General features: G+C 37.6%; 1 protein-coding gene across 1 annotated transcript in view; it reads right to left on the reverse strand.

Moving 5' to 3' along the window:
• THSD7B (thrombospondin type 1 domain containing 7B) overlaps positions 1-21,400 on the reverse strand; it is a 658,530-nt gene that overhangs the window by 219,785 nt on the left and 417,345 nt on the right. Inside the window, exons 12-13 of the mRNA XM_081814537.1 lie at positions 11,820-12,014; positions 5,699-5,962 (exon numbers count right to left, since the gene is read on the reverse strand). Of these exons, the coding sequence (XP_081670663.1) occupies positions 5,699-5,962; positions 11,820-12,014 (459 nt within the window). The remainder of the gene's footprint in view (positions 1-5,698; positions 5,963-11,819; positions 12,015-21,400) is intronic.

The raw sequence follows: 21,400 nt of genomic DNA on the forward strand, positions 1-21,400 counted from the left end.
AAGAGTATTAAAAATAATCATAGTGACTATAATTTGTTGAAGAGCATAAAAGCGTAAAGCATAAAAGTGGTAAACTGTGACATCAGATATACAAAAAGAAGGGGTGAAAGGGTAGAGACTCCATAGGCAAATGGAGATTAGTTACCAGCACAAAATGGACAGTTTTATCTGTGAGAAGTTTTAAGTAAGCTTCATCATAACTGCAAAGCCAAAGTCTGGAGTAGATTAATCAGCATAAAAAAGGGGGAGACAGAGCATTATCACTGTGGAGAAGTACCAATTTATAAGGGTAGGCAGAAAAAGGAAAAATACCTGAGAGATACACAACAAGAGGCAAATAATAAATTGGCAGTGGTAAGTCCTTACATATCAATATTCATTCTTAGTATAAATGGGTTGAATTCATCAATCAAAAGGTATAGAATGGCTGGATAGAGAAACAAGACAATCATAGGATGCCTACAGGAGACTCATTTCACCTTTAAAGACACACATACACTCAAATTTTGAAGGGACAGAAGAATATAGCTCATGCAAGTAGAAACCAAAAGAAAGTAAGGATAGCAATACTTAGACAAGAGAGACTCCAAGCCAAAAAAATTAAAAAAGAAACCAAGATTATTTAATAAAGGAGTCAATATATCAAGAATATATCAATGGATGTATACACATCCATTATCAGAGCCCCTAAATGTATTAATACTAACAAACCTGAAGAGAGAAATAGACAATTATATAAAAACAGTAGGGGAGTCCAACACCACACCGTCAGTAATGGATCACCCAAACAGGAAAAAAAAACAAGGAAATGCTAGAATTGAACCATACTTTAGACCAAACAGACTTGACCTATATAGAACATTCCATCTAATAGAAGAATATATAGTTTCCTCAAGTACACATGGAACATTCTCCAGGATAGAACATAGAATAGGACACAAAATAATACTTACCAATATTTAAGAATGAAATCATATTTTTTTTTCTGACAATGGTATGAAACTAGAAATTAGTAAGAAAAAGCTAGAAAGTCTACAAATATGTTGAAACTAAACAACAAACTTCTGAACCAATGGGCCAAAGAAATCAAAAGGGAGATCAGAATGTTAACTCAACTGAACATAATAATAAAGGGAAAAAAAGAAAGTTGACTCAAAACAAATGAAAATGGAAAAACTGATCAAATCCTATGGGATCCTGCAAAAATAGTTGAGGAAAATTTATAGCAATAAATGGATACATTAAGAAATCAGATCTCAAACTAAGCGAACACCTCAAACAACTAGAAAAAGAACAAATTAAGTCCAAAGTTGTCAGAAGGAACTAATTAAGGTCAGAGGGGAAATAAATGAAATAGGGATCAGAAAAACCGGAAAGATCAATGAAAGTGACTTTTTAAAAACAAAACTGACAAACCTTTAGCTAAACTAAGAAAAAAGGACTCAAAATTAGAAAAGGAAGAGGAAACGTTATAAGTGATACCACAAATATATAGAATCATAAGAGACTATTGTGAATGATTACATGCCAAAAGATTATATAATCTAGAAGACCCAAATTTCCAGAAACACACAACCTATCAAGACTGAATTAGAAAAATCTGAACAAGTCAATAATGAATAAAGGGTTTAAATCACTTATCAAAAACCTCCCAATACAGAAAATCCCAGGACCAGATGGCTTCACTAGTAAATTCTACCAAACATTTAAGAAAAACATTAATGCCAATTCTTCTCCAACTCTTCCAAAGGGGGGGAGAAATGAACTGGAGGAAATGCTTCCAATCTCCTTCTACAGGGCCAGCATTAGCCTGATGCCAAAGCCAGATATGGACACTACAAGAAAAGACTACTATACAACAATATTACTTATGAAAATAGATGAAAAAATTAAAATATTAGGGGACTGAAATAAAGAACACATTAAGAAGATTATACACCATGATCAAGTAGGATTTATCCCTTCAACTCAAGGATGATTCAACATACACAGATCAATAAATGTAATACATCACTTTAATAGAATGAGATAAACATAAATGCCAAAAAAGTATGTGATAAAATATCATCTTTTTACAATATAAACCCTCAACAGATTGTGTATAGAAGAAACATACCTCAACATAATAAAAGCCATATATGACAAACTCACAGCTAACATTATATTCAATGTTGAAAAACTGAAAGCTTTCCTTTTAAGAACAGGAAAAAGACAAGTTTGCCCTCTCACTCTCACCTCTCTTAATACAGTACTGGAAGCCCTAGCTGGAGAAATTAAACAAAACCAAAAAAATGGCATCCAAATCAGAAAGGAAGAAGTAAAATTTCACTATTTGCAGTTGATATTTTGTATATAGAAAATGTCAAAGACTCAACCAAAAAACTATTCAAACTAAGCAACTTCAGTAAAATTCCAAGATATTAAAAAAAAAATCACACAGAAATCATTTGTTACTATGCCCAAATTTGAGGCATCTGAAAAATAAAACTATCCCATTCACCATAGCACCAAAACAATAAAATACCCAGTACTACATTTAACCAAGTGTAAGATCTGTACAATGAAAACCACAAAACTTACTTGAAAAAAATTGAAGTAGATACAACACATGGAAAAAACAACCTGTGTTCATGGATCAGAAGCATTTTGTTAAAATGTCCATGCCACCTAAAGCCTTCTATAGAATCAATGTAATCGCTGTCAAAATTCAAATGTCATTCTTCACATAGAGAAATGGAATCACCAAGGACCCCAAATAGCCAAAGCTAGAACAAAGATGGAGGGATCACATTTCCTGATTTCAAATTATACTACAAAGCCATTGGAATAAACACAGTATTATTGGCATTAAAATGAAACAGACCAATGAAAGAGTCGAGAGCTCAGAATAAAACCCATGCATTTTCAGTCAACTAATAATACTTGACAAGAGAAGATATAACACCTAACAGGGAAATGGTATCTTTAAATGGTGTTGGGAGAACAATGCAGTAGAACAATGAAATTGGACCCCTATTTTACAGCACTCAAAAAATTAACTCAAAATAGATCAAAGCCTTAAATATAAAACCTGATACCAGGAAACTCCTAGGAAAAAATGTAGTGAAGAAGCTCTTTAGGACTGGTTTTGGTAATGATGTTTTGTATAGGGCACCAGAACAACAAAAAAACAAATAGGACTACATCAAACTTAAGCTTCTTCACAGCAAAGGAAACAATCAACAAAATGTAATGGCAACACAGTGAATGGGAGAAATTTTTTGCCAACCATGTATCCAATAGCAGGTTAATATCTAAAATATACAAAGAACACATTCAATCTAATTATGAAATAGGCAGAGAAATAGATATTTTCTCAAAGACATCCAAATGGGCCAACAGGTACACGAAAAGATGCTCAACATAACTAACCATCAGGGAAATGCAACTCAAAACCACAGTGAAATAACACCATATACCTGTTAGAATGGTTATAATTAAGAAGACAAGAAATAAGGAGTGTTGAGGAAGATATGGAGAAAAGGGAACCCTTGTACACTGTTGGTGGGAATGTAAATTGGTTCAACCACTATGGAAAACAATATTAAAGTTACTCAAAAATTAATTGATCTTTGATGGACTGTATGGTGACTAATATAACATAATAAAATAAAATTTGAAATTAATCGATCTACTATAGGATACAGCAATCCCACATCTGGGTATATACACAAAGGAAATGAAAATAGAGTATCCAAGAAATATATATACTCCCATGTTCATTGCAGCATTATTCACAATAGCCTAACATGGAAACAACCTAAGTGCCCATCAACAGATGAATGGATAAAGATGTGATCTATATATGATAAATATACATCTCATATCTAAAAAATGAAATACTTGGCCATAAGAAAGGACATCCTACCATTTGTTACAATATGGATAGACCCTGAGGACATTACACTAAGTAAAGTAAGTCAGACAGAGAAAGGCCCATACTGTAGGATATCACTTATATGTGGGATTTAAAGAAGTCAAACTTGTAAAAACAGTAGAACGGTGGTTACCAGGAATTGAGAGGTGGGGAGGGGTGGATAGGACAGATGTTATCAAACTGTTTAAATTTACAATGAGTACTACATAAGTCCTAGAGATTTAATGCACAGTATAGTGAATATACACACCAATATTGCTTTATAATCAAACTTGCTAAGAGCCTGGAACTTAATTATTCCAACCACTAAGAAATAACTCTGTAATGTGATATCAGTGCTAATTATCACTACAATGGCAATCACTACCATATAAAAATCAAATTGACATGTTGTTACCTTAAACTTACACAACACTGTAAGTCAAACATATTTCAGTGGGAAAAAGGAAAATCAGTTTTTAGAAAATAAGCCAATACATATATAAAAACCAAAAAAAATTAAAGTCAACCAGCTTTGGCTTCCATAAAATGGGTCCACAACTTGTTTCTGAGGTATTTAATGTTTCTCTGAGTCAAATCACTGAAGAAAATTTTATAGAGTAACCCAGGAAGCAGAGCAATGATATCAACAATTAAAAAGTTATTAAGCCTTAAGTTGCATTCATATGATGACACAGGCATATCTTAAAGAACAGCTAATCCATTGGCAATGAAGACAGAACTGTCATTTACCTGAGTTCTATAACAGAACTGAATTCAACTTACCATTGTTATTGAGAAAGCTTATTAGAACATAAGACTTTGATGATAGAGACCAAAATCTTTTTTCCTCCAGAGTTTGCCAAACATGAATTCTTTCATACATTCTGTAAAATTCCTAACCATTTTAGTCTTAAAAAAATAAGCCACAAACTAGAGTATGAAATTCATTAAGTTCCATTATAATCATTAGTCTCAGCAACCCCATCAACATTTATCCCAACTGTATTTAGTCTCATTCTTTTCCTCATTTACCCGTATCTTTCAAATTCTCTCAAGGTTCAAAAAAGGCAGTCTTCTTCCTGATTAACAGCTCACAAAATTCTCCCAGATGAATTTTTTTCCTACAGTTTTATTCTATTAGTTTGGGTATACTTATATATTGCATTGTAAAACATTTTAAATCAATGTTTTCAGGGTGCCTGGGTGGCTCAGTCGTTAAGCAACTGCCTTCGGCTCAGGTCATGGTCCCGGGGTCCTGGGATCAAGCCCCCCATAGGGCTCCCTGCTCAGTGGGAAGCCTGCTTCTCCCTCCCACTCCCCCTGCATGTGTTCCCTCTCTTGCTCTGTCTCCCTCAAATAAAAATCTTTTAAAAAAATTAAAACAAAAAAAAATCAACGTTTTCATTAGTAATTTGTCAACTACCTTAGAAGAAATTCAAGGCCTGATGCTTTCTGTATGTATGATCAGAGAACCAAAAGGCACCATAAAATATATTTTGTATTAAATATGGCTTTTCCAATGAAGTAAAGCAACTGCACTCATCCACAGTTAACCAAGTAGCCAAAGGTGAAGTATAGAGTTAGGTGAGTCAAAGATCCAAAATAATCATATTCCAAATAGTCACTGAAATATGGATATGTGCATCCCAAATGCCTATATTTTATGAAAGGCAGTGTGTTATTAACAAAGGAGAACTGAAAGAATTACTAAAGAACAAAGCTAGTAATTCTAGACCTTGGATACACCTCCTGGACTGTATGTGTATATTCCCATCTGTTACTCCTCACCCATCTCCTTACCAGAACTGCTGCAGTGGGAGGGGTCAACAGGTCTTCCATTTTTATCAGAGCAGGCTATTGCTTGAAAGCGCATGCCTTTTCCACATTCCTTGCTGTCTCCTTGTATCCGATATCCTCGTTGAGACTCCCTTCTGCCTTCTGGAAGAATGCAATCTGACCAGTTGCCATAAGGCTGAGATATAAATACATCACAAGGGCATAGTTCTGTTTCTATGAGAGGGTACAGGTCAGAGTCCTGGCATTTCTCTTTCTTCCTGCTTTTCCCTGTTCCAAAAAGAGACATGGATATATTAATGTCACATCTGTTTTATTAAAAGTCACATTGTCTTTACTAGTGTTTGTTTACTAAACATCAAATATAGGCTATATTTATAGCCTTCCCCCACCCTTCTCCACTTTTTTTTTGCTACGAAAGCAAATCCTAGGACAATGGAAGCAACTCCCAAAGCAACTGTGAAATTAATTTGAGGGGTGCCTGGGTAACTCAGTTGGTTAAGCATCTGCCTTTGGCCCACATCAGGATCCTTGCTCATCGGGGAACCTGCTTCTCCCTCTCCCTCTGCCTGCCGCTCCCTACCTAGCTTGTATTCTCTCTCAAATAAATAAAATCTTAAAAAAAAATAGTTAATTTGAAAAAAAAATAAAAAATGGTTTTATGTTGATAGTGGTAAAAAAAAAATAAACTAAAAGATGTTTGCTATAGTGACTCAACAGCTAGAAAGTTTTTGTTAATTTATTATGATTTTCCCTATAACTTGGTAAGAACAAACATTACCTTGTCTCAGTTTTCCTGGAAATTAATGGTTTCCAGGGAAACCAACAAAACCCTGGAAATATTAACATCCTCTCTTTTTGATGTACATTTTTGGAACCAGTTTATTTATTCAAAGAATAATGGACCTGGAGTGAGGCTAGGTGTCACTTGGGGTGTGGCAAAGTAGAACTTATTTTGGTCCTTGCCATCAGGCAGTTCACAAATGCTGACACATTAAAAGGAAATAAATGCTCAAATAATGATGGGTAATTTAATCTGAGAAAAAGCTATGGCTTCTACTCTGAGATACCTTTTTCATTTAAGTATTCTAGAATATGACTTTACCTTTACCAATTGACTTTGATGGACCTTTTAGCTGTGATCCTGAGTAATGAGAATGCAGAATCATTTCCCACTGCTCTGAGTACTTGATACTCATGTTTAATGGCATTTCAAGTCAGCATGTAACTTGATTCAACTTTCCTGCCAACACACTTCCACTAGATTCCTAAAAATTTTCTAATAGATCTGATTATATTTTGTTTCCTCAGTAGTAAGTCATCAGCTTGAGTCTTGGCTGGTTATTAAAAAAAAAATGAAGTAGGCTGCTTTATTAGTCTTATTCCCAGTGTTTATAGGTGTTTTAGAAATGCTGGATTCAAGGTGATGCATGGGATATTATCTCATTGTCAAATAGTTTATACACAATTTTATAGTTGCTGCCTGGATGACTGGCTCTATGGTCTGACATGTTACTTATGGCCACCATAAATAAGGATTCCTGCAAGGTCTTAAATGATCTTGCAAGAGCTTCAGCCATGCCACTATCTCTCTGGGAGGATGTATACACTTGCCTCTACCATTAGGAGCACTTAATGAGAAACAGTTTGAGAAACACAGCCTCATTCTGGCTGTGAGAATTTACTGGTTGAAAGATAGGTCAATGCATGGTGACTGGTTTCTTCCTACCAGCACCTAACATACCCAAGTCTCTGGTGCTTCTTAAATGTCCATAAAAAACTGTTGTCTCCATCTCTTCAATTTCTAATCTCTTCTCACTCATTTAAGCCTGGATTCGGAGTCCATCTATTCCTTGAAACTACTTACTATTGACAAAGTAATAAAACAAATGAAGCCCTGGAATATCTTTATACCTTATCCTTCAGACTTAATCATTTAATGATTATTCAGAATGTTGACCACACCATCATTGTTGACATAGCCTTCCCAAATTCCATTGTACCTTACCTTTTTGTCCCTCACCCCTCCATTCCTCTGGTAAGATCTCATTTGTTTGTTGCATTATTTCCCCTCTCTACATCTCTTAACTGATGGGCTTTCTCAGGGCACTGCCCTAGGTTCTCTTCTCTTCTGATCCATTACCTTTAGCCATCGAGTTTAAAGGACCCTCTATAACTCTTAAATTCTTAATTATTATCTCCATTCTAGATTTCTTGCTCAAGCTTCTGAGCTATAGACTGGAACCTAAAGGGCCAATCAAACTCAACCTGGCAAAATCCGTACTCAACCTCTTCACACCTGGGCCTTTCTTTCTCCATCTTCATTTCCCAATTATATCAACATGACCAAGTCAAAATCTAAAATGTCACACTTGAATTCTATTGTATTACCTGCATCTGTTTAATGACAAAGATCTTTCATTTCAAATGACTAAATATCTCTTGAATCAGTCTTTATTTCCATTCTGACCAATACCACCCGTATATAGCCCATCTCCAAATTTCCAGATTAAATCCCTGCAACAGCTTCTTCTAGTATTTTATTGCCATTTTACTTCATATTCCCTTCATCTTCTCCCCACACTGCAGCTAGAAGTAGCTCACAAAGATGGAAGTCCGATCACATCATTCATCTATTGAAAACTCTTCAGTGACTTACCATAGTTCATGGAATGAAGTCTAGATCCCTTGCTATGGTCATCAAGGCTCTGCAGTACCGAAACCATTAGGACCTGCCTCCTGCCCATGTTGTGCCATTCTGCCTCTGGCATTTTACAAGCTAGACATACTGAGCATCTTTCAGTTCCTGGAAATTACTCATTGGTTTCTGGCCTCTGAATTTCTTATGCCAGAAATTTTCTTAAGTTCCAACCTCTCTCCATTGTTTAGTTAATGCCTACTCGTCCTTCAGGTCCAAACTAATACATTACCCCTGCCAGAAAGCCATCCTTGAAACTCTTCATTTTAGGTATGGAAAAGGTACTCTTCTGTACTTTCATTATCCTGCCTATCACAAACTATGCCTTTCCAAGGATGTTCACTCCTCCGTTCTGGGAACCTGTAATCATGCTACCTTTGATGGCAAAATGGACTTTGTAGATATGACTAGGATTATGGGCCTTGAGAGGAGATTATTCTGGATTATCTGGGTGGGTCCAACCTAATCACATGGTCTTAAAATTAGAAAGTCTTTCCTAAGAGAGAATAGTCAGATACAACCTTACTGAACTTCAAGAAGGAAGAAGAGAGTCATGAGCCAAGGAATGTGGATAGCCTCTAGAAGCTAGGGGGAAAAAATACATTTTCCCCTAGAGCCTCCAGAAAGGTATACAAAGTCACCAACATCTTGTTTTGAGCCTTGTGAAACTGAAGTTTGCTTTAGACCTACATGACTATGAGATCATAAATTTGTGTTTTAAAGCCACTAAATTTGTGGTAATTTGTTACAGCAGCAATAAGAAGCTAATGGAACACTAATATGACCACTATTGTCACAAGTTCTATATTGTTTTAATTGTAATAGAATCTCGAGCTTCCATTACACTGTAAACTCTTAAATTAGGATCATCTATCTATTCCCTAGTAGTATTCCTAAGGCCTAGCAGGCATAAGTGGTCAAGAAAAATGTTCATTAATTAAGAAAAGGAAGCTTAAAAAAGTGGGGTGGGGGAGAAAGGGAAGACAAAAGGAGTGAGAGACAGCAAGAGACAGGAGAAAGAAAAATATTCATCTACAAGGTAACCAAAAGTTGCTGGCAGAACAAGTATTCTGTACTAATATATGCAGTCTTTGTATGTGGGATAACCTTCTTAATTACAGGACATCAGTGTTTGAAGAAGGATTTAAGTTAATACAGAAATGGTTCTCAAAATAAGAAATTATTAGTGGTACTTTACTTTGATTACATTATAGTGGAAAAAAAAATCAGCATTAGCCTTTGGATTCAGAACTTGTTTACTACTAAAAAACAAGCTAACAAGAAAACCAATCCCTAATACAACTGTAAAGACATTTCCCCCCCTTAAGTCAGAGGGAAATTTTTAACTGTTCCCACAATAACAAAAAACAAGTATATATTAAATGTTTTATTTATCCAGCTATTTTGTATATTAATAACCTGAATAAATCTATTAATAGATTATTTTCAGCAATGTATAAACAACTGCTATAATTACCATTCAATCTAAAACCTGTGATGATCTAGTTTAGGTATAACACCCAAGATATCCAGATATTGAATTAAAGTCCCCTGTTAAAAATGGAAAAAAGAAAAACACACTAGATGGTCCCTCATTCCATGGAGTGGCTTATATTTTTGTCTATGTGCTTCTTTATGTGTGTCTGTGTTAAAGAGAATCACACTGTTTTACGGTCTAAGTCCATGCCTTTTACTACCATTCATGTTAGAGATTACTTAAGTTTACCACCAAATTACATGTGAGACCAAAATACAAGCATAGTACCACCACAATAAAAATAAGTCTTAAGTGAAAAATTACAATTCACTACTGCTCACTGCACACACAATAATTTTTTTTTTTTCCTACAACTAAGTTTCATAAAATTGACCAGTTTTGGTGTTTCCAAGACATGAAGATCATTTTGATCATTTGATCAATTGATCACACAAAGATCAATTACCCAGAAAAAAATCATAACCAATAATAATTTAGAAAAATTCTAAATAGTTTTTAATAGGAATAATCTTGGGATAGAGTGTGCAGAAAATGTACAATGGTTCTTCGAATATTTACATAAGAGGTGTATTTTAAATAAACCAAATGCATTAGTTTTGACAATTCATAACAAACTGCACTAGTTCAATAAATATCCTAGGTTTTTCAATATTCCCATTCTCAATTTGCAGGTATAAAATACCATTAATAAACTCTCAAGGAAAGAAAACTGGCCACTAATTAAAACCTTCCTTTCCCTCTCCTCATCTCAAGGATAAAGAGAATTGCCAGGATGATGGTTTCTGAAGCCTTATGTATGAACGTGCACACGAAGTTTTACTGTTACCCCTGAACTTGATATTACTCCAAACACATTCTACCCCATTATATTCCCTATAAGAACTTTTTTCATCTTAGAAACACAAGCAATATTGTGCAAAGTTATATATGCACAGATTTTTGTAGAAGAGAGCACAAAGTACAGCATATTTAGTTGTTTCTATTTGATTATATATTTTACCTACACTCATGAATGGGCTTCTGATTTGTGTGCAGAAACCCTGTTAAAGGTGCTCATCGATTAAGTAAATCCATTAGAGAGAGTTAAATTTAAAACATAATCTTGTAAGCCATACATTCAAATAAAGGGAATTTGAAACCAAGAGAATTAGCACTTGAACTGCTTATAAGAACAAATGGTCTTCTGTGCTTAATTCTTCAATATCAACAACAATTATATTATCCCAATGATTATTTTGGCATTTTTCCTTTGGGTCTTTATTACCTAAATTAAGTTTTCTGCATATTCAAATACAACAACAAAAAATTGTGGGATATTTATCTAGACAAGTAGTACAATACACTACACTGCATCAATTATTTGTTTATTACAGGCAAAAATTGCTCCAGCACCTTAACTATTAATTGCTTTAATTTCCATTAAATTGCATGGATGTAAACAGAACCAATATACCACAAAAGCAGAACCTATATATGTAATTTGACTTTTATCTTCCACTAAAATTTTAAAATGTCAAATTGCTTGTAAAGTAATGGCAAAATATTAGATCTTCCTTTGATGTGTTTTACAAATCAGTCACTGCTTTCCACCCTGCTGAGATCCTGGCATGACCAAAATACCAGGAACTTTGCCATTAACTACTCCAAGGTAGTGGGTGGCTATGTTGCCATTTACAAACACTGTGAAGATTATAAAGCCATAGAGAGAGGAACTTCATAGCTATAGAACAGTTCACATCATTCACTTCACAAGTATTAATTCAGTACATATTATGTCCCAGGCATAGATGCAGAAGATACATAATGTCAGGGAGGGGCTGGGAAAAGGAGAGACCCGATATAATTTCTAGGTTTCTGGAGCGTCCATTCTCTTTGGCAGGTTCGGGAGTGCATCCCTTGTCTGAAGCTAAGAAATGGAAGGCATACCCTACCTGTGAGCTGTCGCCGTCGACTTCGGGTTGTTTCACAGTTGGTGGAGCAGGGTGTAAACTTGGACCAAACTGTGAAGGTGCAGTCATCTCGACACGGGACTGTGCATTCTTGTACAAGGGGAGGCATGCCATTTGTCTGCTTGAGGCATTCCATCATTGCTGCTAACTGGTTATCATCAGAGATACAGGAGACCGCTTTAAAAAAAAAAATGGATTCTTTTATCATTTTGATTAAATCAGTCTGCTGCTTATTCAACAAAATAGCAGAATCCCCCAATGTTTGAAAATTTGGTTATCACCTATTAAAAAAGGTGTTCAACACAGCTAACCTTATTTCTCTCTGGAAATTAAACATTTATTGTTGCCAGTGGAGGTTTGTGAAGATTTAACTGGTTTCATTTTTAATCCAATTTGGTTGCATTGACAGCAACCAAAATAACTTTCAGTAATTTATTGTACATGAGCTTGTGAGTATCTAATCTCTGGGGATGATGTAAAACTAGGAAAGAATGTGTAAGATAGGAGGACAAAAAAGGGACAAAAAATGAGTATCATGTGAATTCTTCCTAGATTTTAATTTACTTTGCTTGTTTGAATGGCACTTCTGGAAATGGTCCTATTTTCACTTCATAGCCAGTATTTTTAAAAATTTCTGTTGTTAGTAAACTTTTTTTTACTTATTAACATTTCAGGATTAAAATTTTAAGTATTTTTTTTCAAATATAGGCAAAATTTATCCAGGTAACTCCCATTACAGATATCCTATCAATTGCAGAATTCTTCAAACTTCCACAGAAATTTTTTCAACTAGATCTCTACTCAGACCATAAAATAATAATCTTGAGGTAAAGAATTTATGAAATTTAATTCTATATTTGATTCTTTGGGCTAATGACTTTTTATTCAATTATAAATGATATCTTTTATTCATCCTAATTATGGACTTGGTAGGAATGGGTCTTTATATTCTTTAGACCACTATTTCTCAACCTTGGCAGTACTGATATTTTAGGTTGGATACTTTGTGTAGGTATTTGTTTCCTGTGCTCTGGAAGACATTTAGCAGCATCCCTGGCCTCTACTTACTAGAGACCAGCAGCACACACCCCCTCCAGACATGGCCAAATGTTGCCCTGGAGTGAAAACTACTCTTCTAAACTGATTCCTAACCATGGAGATCTAGGAGAACACACAGATTCTATGGCATGACTTCAGACCTACTGCATCAACATCTCTGGGGGAGAATTCTAGGCATATTTTTGTCTTTAAGTGTCCCAGGTGGTTCTGATGCAGTCTGTCCACCGACAACCCACATTTGGCATGGTGCCTGTGGGGATGGTATATGTTAATGGATATTTGCTGAATTCTTCATCCTTAAGAAATCATAGTTTAGGATCATTTTTATGACAACTCAAATCTACCAAGTTACAAGGAATAAACATATCACAGCTTAGGACCAACGCTGTTAAGAACACTTTATATGAAAACTTCTAAAATGCAGGGTAACTACACACAGGGACTCCATTTAATTGCCCATTCCTCTTATATTCTGAACTCCTTTCATTATTCTGAGTGCAGAGAACAATTCAATCTGATTTTTTTTTTTTAAATAACTGAAAGCCAAATCCATCGAATGTTTTAGGACCAAGAAATTAGCTAAGATGACAATGGATGCATACACAATACTTCCCAATTTGTACACCTGCTCTGTGGCAGGTGGGGTTATTCACTGGTTTTGAATAATTTTTGCTTTTGTTTTTATCTACATCCTAGGAATGAAATCTATTGCACATAAAGCCACATCACCTGTGTTTGTTTTGTTGGGAATTCTACAGCTCTTAATGATGAATATACTAACATACTTTATCTTAAGTAGGCTACAAGCAAATATTATTTGAATTACATGTTTAGATAACCAACCTGAAGTAATTTAGGGGACTTTTATCTTGCCAAGGTATTTTTCCCCCCAAGAGGACAGTGCACTGATTAACATGAAGAGGAACGTTAAATACTTTTAAAAAGAATTGCTATTTGAAATCCAAACCCCTATGTATACACAAGTAAGGTATTTTTTCCAATGAAGTTTTTTTTCCACGAGTTTATGATTTGACAACTACGATGAACATTCAGTGATACCTTGAAATTCTATAAACTAAATTAGCAAACACTGATTTATGAATGCCTATATTGAGCTATTTTGCATTAAAGAAAGAAAGCATCAAAAATAAAGAATAGTGATAGTATATGGTGTAATTCAGAGACATTCTTATCAAATGGTATGAATACAAATTCTAACTCCAAACATCTGGGAGTTACATGGAGTTTTTTAATCTTTGTGCTTAGACTCATCTTTAAAATTATTATAAGAGAACCTATAACAGAGTTGTGAGAAGGCTTAAGACAGTCTCTCTCATACACTAAAGGTTCAATAAATGCTACTATTATCCTTTTGTATTTAATTTTTAATTTCTATTTTAAATCAAACAGGCTGAGAGTTCTCCTCTCAGGTACACATGCACACACTGTCACTCTCCATGGCTCATTTCTTCCTTGGCCATCCTCAGAATCTGAGGGATAAAAGAAAGGAGAAAAGCATGGTTGAATCTCACAGGATTCTGGCACTACACTTAAAAACCACCATTAGTCAAACAATATGTCAAATATGCCCTAAACACATTCATTACATTGACAGGGCTATGTAGGACAGATCAGATCCACTGCTCCTATACAAACTAATGTATTAGAGTAGTCTAATAGAGACATTAGGGATCTCTAAGGGCCAAAGAAAACATTGACAGTTGTAGCATGAAGTTTCACGACACCCCCATTAATCTCAAGACCACTCCTCTGTGTTGTTACTGATGGTCTATTAACTCAAGGATGAATGGCAACTGATACACTACAGATCATACAATCGTCTGCTTATGTCAGGCATTATGGTTCTCAGATTTCTCCAAGTTCAAGAGTCTAATTTCTTTTCAAGTGTGGAAAAAAAATCACTAGACACAGAAACATAAATGAGGAGTGCCTAGGTGGCTCAGTTGGTTGAGCGAACGACTCTTGGTTTTGGCTGTCATGATCTCAGGGTCATGAAATCAAGTCCCCTGCTAGGCTCCCACTGGATGGGAAGTCTACTTGGGATGCTCTCTCCTCTTCTCCCTCTGCCCCTCCCCACCTCTGCCTCGCAAGTGTGAACACGCACACACTCTCCCTCTCAAATAAATAACATTTTAAAAAATATGACTACTTCTTGGGAATGTTCTAGTATAAAATCAATCATTTAATAAACATTTACTGGAAGACTGGATATTGAACTATACCAGTGGGTAGGAAATTACTGAAGAAAAACAGCAAGCACAAAGTCTGCAGGATTGGAAAACCAGGATATGAGAAGATACTTGGAGTAAATGAGGATAACTAGTAGCTAGTGGCACAATCCAATTCAGAGCCTCCTTCCATTAGGCAACTGGGGAAAGGCTATTTTTTAAATGTATTTATTTTAAATCTACAGTATAGTTCTTAACCACTAAAGGTGACTCTGACTCCTTACATCAGAAAATTATAAGCCCTGGTGTCAAATAGAACTAAGAGTGACTTTTTTTTTTTTTTTTTTACTGTTACCTTGGACAAGTTATGTAAAGACTCCATTAACTCATCCATACAATGAGAATAATACCTACACCATATAATAAATTGATGCAGATGAAGTACTTAGCACAGTACTAAGCACTCAGTACATATGCCCAGAGACTGATTTTTTTTTTTTGAGGGAGTGTGCAAGCAAGCAAGTGCACAAATGCGGGGAGGGCAGAGGGAGAAGGAGAGGAAGAGAATCTCAACCAGACTCTGTGCTGAGCGGGGAGACCGAAGTGGGGCTCCATCTCACCACCCTGAGATCATGACATGAGCTAAGACCAAGAAGTGGACTCTTAACCAACTGAGCCACCCAGGTGCGCTATGGAGAAAGTCTAGTAAAAATGAAAACATAACAAGCACCAGGAAAGAAGAATCCAATGTCACTTGACTTGGTTCAGGAAGAATTTTCTAAATCCCACTATCAATAGTCTTGGCCCCTAAGAAGTATAACTGGAGCCTCCCTTCAATTACATATTGAAGTCAGTAGCCTATTCCAAAGATACTGTCTGTTCTATTTCCAAGATATGCTCTGTGCATTCTGCTAATTGTGTATAAAAGTGAGGCTTATAAGCTACCATAAGAGATCAGAACTCCAGAGAAAGTCAGAAACTGAAATCCAAGGCCTATTGGGAATTCTTTCCAGAAGCACCAAGATCAAAATCCTTAGCAACTCTTAAGAATTTCATGAGAGGACAGTGAACATTTATACAGAGGAGCACTGGCCATATTTGCAGCTTCACACCTCACTCACTGAGAGGGTTATATCCAGCACAAACGCGTACCGTGGCTCTCTATGCTAAAGCTGAATTCAAAAGCATTTTAACATCTGAGGTTTAGGGGGATTTATCAAACTTTTCTGGCCATTAGAACCATTTGTGCTTCATTACTGATCAGGAGAGGAATGAAATAAGGCAAAGAAATATAGATTATGCCTTAAAATCAGAGATACATCTTGGAGTCATTTTCTCTACTTCTGTTGGTGGTCTAAACATTAGACTTTGCTTATACACCTGGATCTTTATTACCTACAGCTTGTTCCCTATTGATCTTATTGAACTTGACCCATTCATCCATCCATCCAGTCACAATACATAAACAACTATGAACAATTACAAAAGCATTGTGTGTGTATACCTATATACACACACACATATGAATGTACATATAAATAATCTGGCTTCTGGGAGGCTACAGAAGTAATAGCGACAGAAGGTAGACCATACAATATTGTAGTCTCCCTAATGGAGACAACAAATGGGGGAACTTGGAAATAGAAAGGAAAAGTAGGTACTTCAATCTTACACGGAAAGGACGTGCAATGGGCAGGCAGAAAAAAGCCATTACAGAGAATTTACCTGTCAAACATTTGCTATTTAGTTTCACTCTGAGTCCTGGGTCCTTTGGATCATAGCAAATCATCGGTAGGCCACAATCTAGAGAAAAAATTTTTTTGTGCTTTTAAGTAAAGTACTGTCCTATACACTAGGGAGCAAAGTCTTTTGAGGAAAGGGAGAGGCATTTACTACTGAGCATTCCGGTCATATATTTCTACCTGGACTAGATTGGCAATTCAATGCTCAATTATAATCATTTATTAAACTTAGAATATTGTTGTCTTTGTGAGAGGAAAATCGCACTGCCAGGTAAAATTAGTTCCAATAGCTGCAGAACAATCTCATTATTGGTCATTGTTTGAAATTTAGCTACCTTAGGCTTTGGACAGAAAGTTCTCAGACTAGCTGTCTGGGACAGCTGAGTTTTCTTAAGGAACAATGGAGAAGCATGTGTTTGAGCCAAACCACTCAGATGAGAGCTCTCAGACAACAGTCTCCTAGTAAATGGGTATGGCAGGGTGACCTGGAACCCCCCAGAAGCCTTGTGAAGCTTGAGGTCATATTTTCCCATTCAGTGTCTAACAATGTATACAACACATAGAATCGAGTTCAGCTTCTTCACCTTTCTCATAATTATGACATAAACTTTTCCTCAGAAGAGGAAAAAAAAAGTCACCAAAAGCTGAGCCTCAGAAGAAAAAAAAAAAAGGCACAAAAAGCAGAAGAATTACTAATTGCTTTCCCATTACCTGACTCTCTTCAATTTTAGCAGCATGAAAAGGAATGCCCTGACAAAAAATGTAAAATTATCTGATAATCTAGCAAGAGAAACAAAGCAAGGACCTATCTGAATTCTCACTGTGTCTGAGTTAATTTTTAAGAAATAACTACCTGCTGTTAATGTGGGAGGCTTAGGCCGCTTTCTCAAGCTTCCATGGTGACTAAAAATCAGATTTTTAACTGTTACTAAACAGCTAGTCTTTTTGCCCCCTGTCACCTCTAGACTTGGATAGTCAGACACGCTGTGATAAGTTGGTCTTTTTTTATTTTCCCACTTACGGTATGAAGAGGGCAGGGGTCACTGTCCTGATAAGAAAGGATGATGTTCGGCCTGGGAGGAGTACATAAGTGATGGATCCCATCTGTCTACACTCCTCACCTTCACCAAGGACAATCACATTACTTTCCCCAAGTTGCTGTGGACTAGAGTTCAATTGTCATAGTTGACAAGAAAGGTTAAGAAGAATTTCTTTCAAGAGGTCATGATTTCCAGGAAATGATATGCTAAAAAACCAGAAGGGCCCTATGAGCTTGCTGTCCTGCAGGGTGAGCTGCTTCAAGCACACAGCTCCATTTACAGGTATGTCAAAAACAGAAAGGATGGGCAATAGCTGCCCAACTCCACCAACAGTGTCAGACAACATATTCTGTCAGGCCCTGCACTGGTAGCCGGGGACACACACATGGAAGAAAAGGTCACTGTACTCAGGGTACTCCAAGAGCACAGTATGGAGCCTCCGGCACTGGGCAGTCAGAGCAGCTTTCTGGAAGGACAGATAACATGCAAGTGGAGTGGGATGTATCCCGTAAAAACAACTTGAGCCAGGCCAGTGGCCTGACATACCATAGGCCTGTGCAGAGAACAGCAATATAGTGGGCTGGCTTCCTGTCCTTGCTATGCACACTCTACTTCCCCTTTGATAAGATCCATAACACATAGAAATACATGGTCTGTATCTGGGAAGTTACTGACTTAATGATGTTATGCCAGGCTGCCCCAGACATGTATGGGGTCCAGTGTGAGAATGTAAAAAGGTCATAAACCATAAGTCTTAGGAGTTAAAAGTTAAAAATTGAAATTAACAGATGCATAATAGATCTGTTCTACTCCCCTACATTAACATATTTGCTTTCCTAATGTCTTAGAAAGCTAGGTTTTAATAAAAATTCTGGGATGCAGTTTTAGTCTGGAATGTGCCTGCACCCCAGCCCAATACCCTGGCCCCCTTCCTTCCCTTTTCACTCCCAGCTGAATTCTACCCCAGGCGGGATCTGCTTGCACTTGCGAATGGGTACTGCTGTCAATCCTGCGAAGCTCAATTCACAAGTCAGCTGCTTGTCATGCACCCTCAAGACTAGAGTATACACAGAGTAAGCTTTCCTCAGGTCAGACTCAGAAGAGGCCTCTTTCATCCTTGAGGCTGGCTCAGGGCCATATAGGCCGGGAGTTCTAGGGCCCTAAGGACTAGGCAGAGTTTGGATAGGGGGTGGGTAAGGAATCTGGACTCTGGTGGGACTCCTTATCTGTGAGAAGAAAGGAAGCTGCAAAGGCCAGAGAAGGGCCCTTGAAGGCACAGGAGCTAGGGGAAATCACCTCTTGCTGAATCTAAGGGCAGAACTGCATTCTCTTCCAATTAATTCATTACAGACACATGTGATCTTCTGTAAGCGCTCCCTTCTCCGTAATCAGGAAAAGTACAAATGCCAATTAAAGCTAGCTCAGCTTGGGCTATTTTAATTTGTTCCCTTTCTATTTAAAATAATTTTTGGGGTAAATTCTCTTCAGTCTTCCTCTTTCCGCTACTAGGCACCTAGGTGTGGCAGCCAGCAAGGGTCCTGGATCTGCAAGAGGGTCCTTCAGAAGCAGTGTCTGGACCTCTTCCAATGCCTGAAGTAAGAGGCCCATGTCCACTTGGTGACTGCTGACCTTGGTGACATTCACTGCTAGAGTCTCCGCTCAGGCTGAAAACATCATGGTGATTCCCCCTCAGCCTGGTCAGGGACTATACTCCTCTAGCAGATGAAGCCCAACCTGCCATGATGCCTCCTAGGGCCACAGGATCAGTGCCCTGGGAGATCCAGGGTACATTCTCCTGGTATGCCTGCGGACAGCACCAGCAACCACCTCACCCTCCTCGAGGCATGCAGGAACTTCCGGAGACTCTCCGTGCAGAATAACTCCGGGGAGCCAGTAAGGCCCTCCTTCTGGAGTGGGGCCCCTGTACACCATCTCTTCCCAGAGGTCCAAACACAGCATGGAACACAAACCCTTCAGCTTTCTCCCTTTTTCTTAGCTAAGAGTCAGAGACCATCAGCCCGGAGTCCGAGAAACCATGACGCACATTCCTTTGACTCCATTTCCCTCCCTCAGGCTCTTTGCATTTCCTTCCCAGCACCCATTCTGGCTCCAAGAGGAGAGCTTTCCATTCTTGTGGGACAGACACTTCTGTATTGCATCCATCTCCTACCTGAGGTGGCCTTTACCCTGTCCTTTTTCCTAAAGCCACAATGGTAGACAGGCTACAGAGAGAAATCTAAGTAGACTAAAGTGTATAAATTAAGAGACCTCTAAAAAACGTGAAGCCTGCCATACATATACCTTACCACTAGGTACTGAAGCCCAGGATTGCTGAACCTGGGTCTGGGGCTTGTGGATGGATAGATCTCCCCACAAGGGACTGACACACACTCAGGTGCCACTAAATACAGGGGTGGATTCTTTGAAGCCCACCACGGAGGAAGAGGCAGAGGCACAGAAGCGCTCTGTTGGAAAGCCCAACACTTTCCTTTAGTTTCAGAAAAAGCCCCATGATTTTTTTTCCCCTATGCTAATTTATTTCCAAGGAGTTATTGTTTTCCTGTTGACACTGTAACAGACCACCACAAATTAAGGCACTGAAAAAACAAAAATTTGTTTTCTTACAAAATTCTGGAAGTCAGAAGTCCAACATCAGTTTCACAAGGCAAAAAATCAAGATGTCGGCAGGGCTGGTTCTTCCCAGAGATAAGGGAGAATCAAGTATCTCATTTACCCTTTCCAGCTTCTACAGGCCTCCTACATCCTTCACTGGTAGGCCCTGGCTCCAGCTTCAAAGCCCACCCTGTTGAAGAAACAGACGACGACCCCCCCCTTCGGCACAGTCTCGCCTGCCTCCCTTATAAAGGCTGCTGTGATTACATTGGACTCACCTGGATAATCTCCCCACCTCAGGATCAGTAACTTAATTACATTAGCAAAGTCCCTTTTGCCTCATAAGGTAAGACATTCACAGATTCCAGAGATTAGAATTTACCACTTTGAGGGGCCGTTATTTAGCCCCCAGCACAGGGGAGAGGTATTGCCTCATTCACTGGAATAAGAACTAGGCCTACTTCATCTGCTCCCAATAAAGGAAGGAATGCAGATTTGACACAATCAGATTTACCATGACTTCCCCATTCCCTGCTCTCACACTGGTTTGTTTTGTTTTGTTTTAATTCTTTGGTTTTTCAATCACCGTGCCTGGCTTTCCTCAGTCATCCAGACTACTTTTAGAACTCCTCTCCCCATACTCTGTTGGGGTATTCTTAGGGGAAACAGACAAGTGGACTTCTTTCTTATTCAAGATCAAGCATAATTAAGAATGTACATCTAGGGGCACCTGGCTGGCTCAGACAGTAAAGCATGTGACCCTTGATCTCAGGGTTGTGAGTTCAAGCCCCACATTGGGGGTGGAACCTACTTAAAAAAAAAGAATATACATCTACATTAAATAAAAGTGCATTATTCTATTTAGGTCAGTCTGAGCCAGGTAAAATGCAAAGCCACATCCCCCACCCCCCCAAACCAAC

This window comes from Leptonychotes weddellii, chromosome 3, assembly GCF_054177405.1.
Source record: "Leptonychotes weddellii isolate Sample4059 chromosome 3, ASM5417740v2, whole genome shotgun sequence".
In the NCBI taxonomy this organism is placed as follows: Eukaryota; Metazoa; Chordata; class Mammalia; order Carnivora; family Phocidae; genus Leptonychotes; species Leptonychotes weddellii.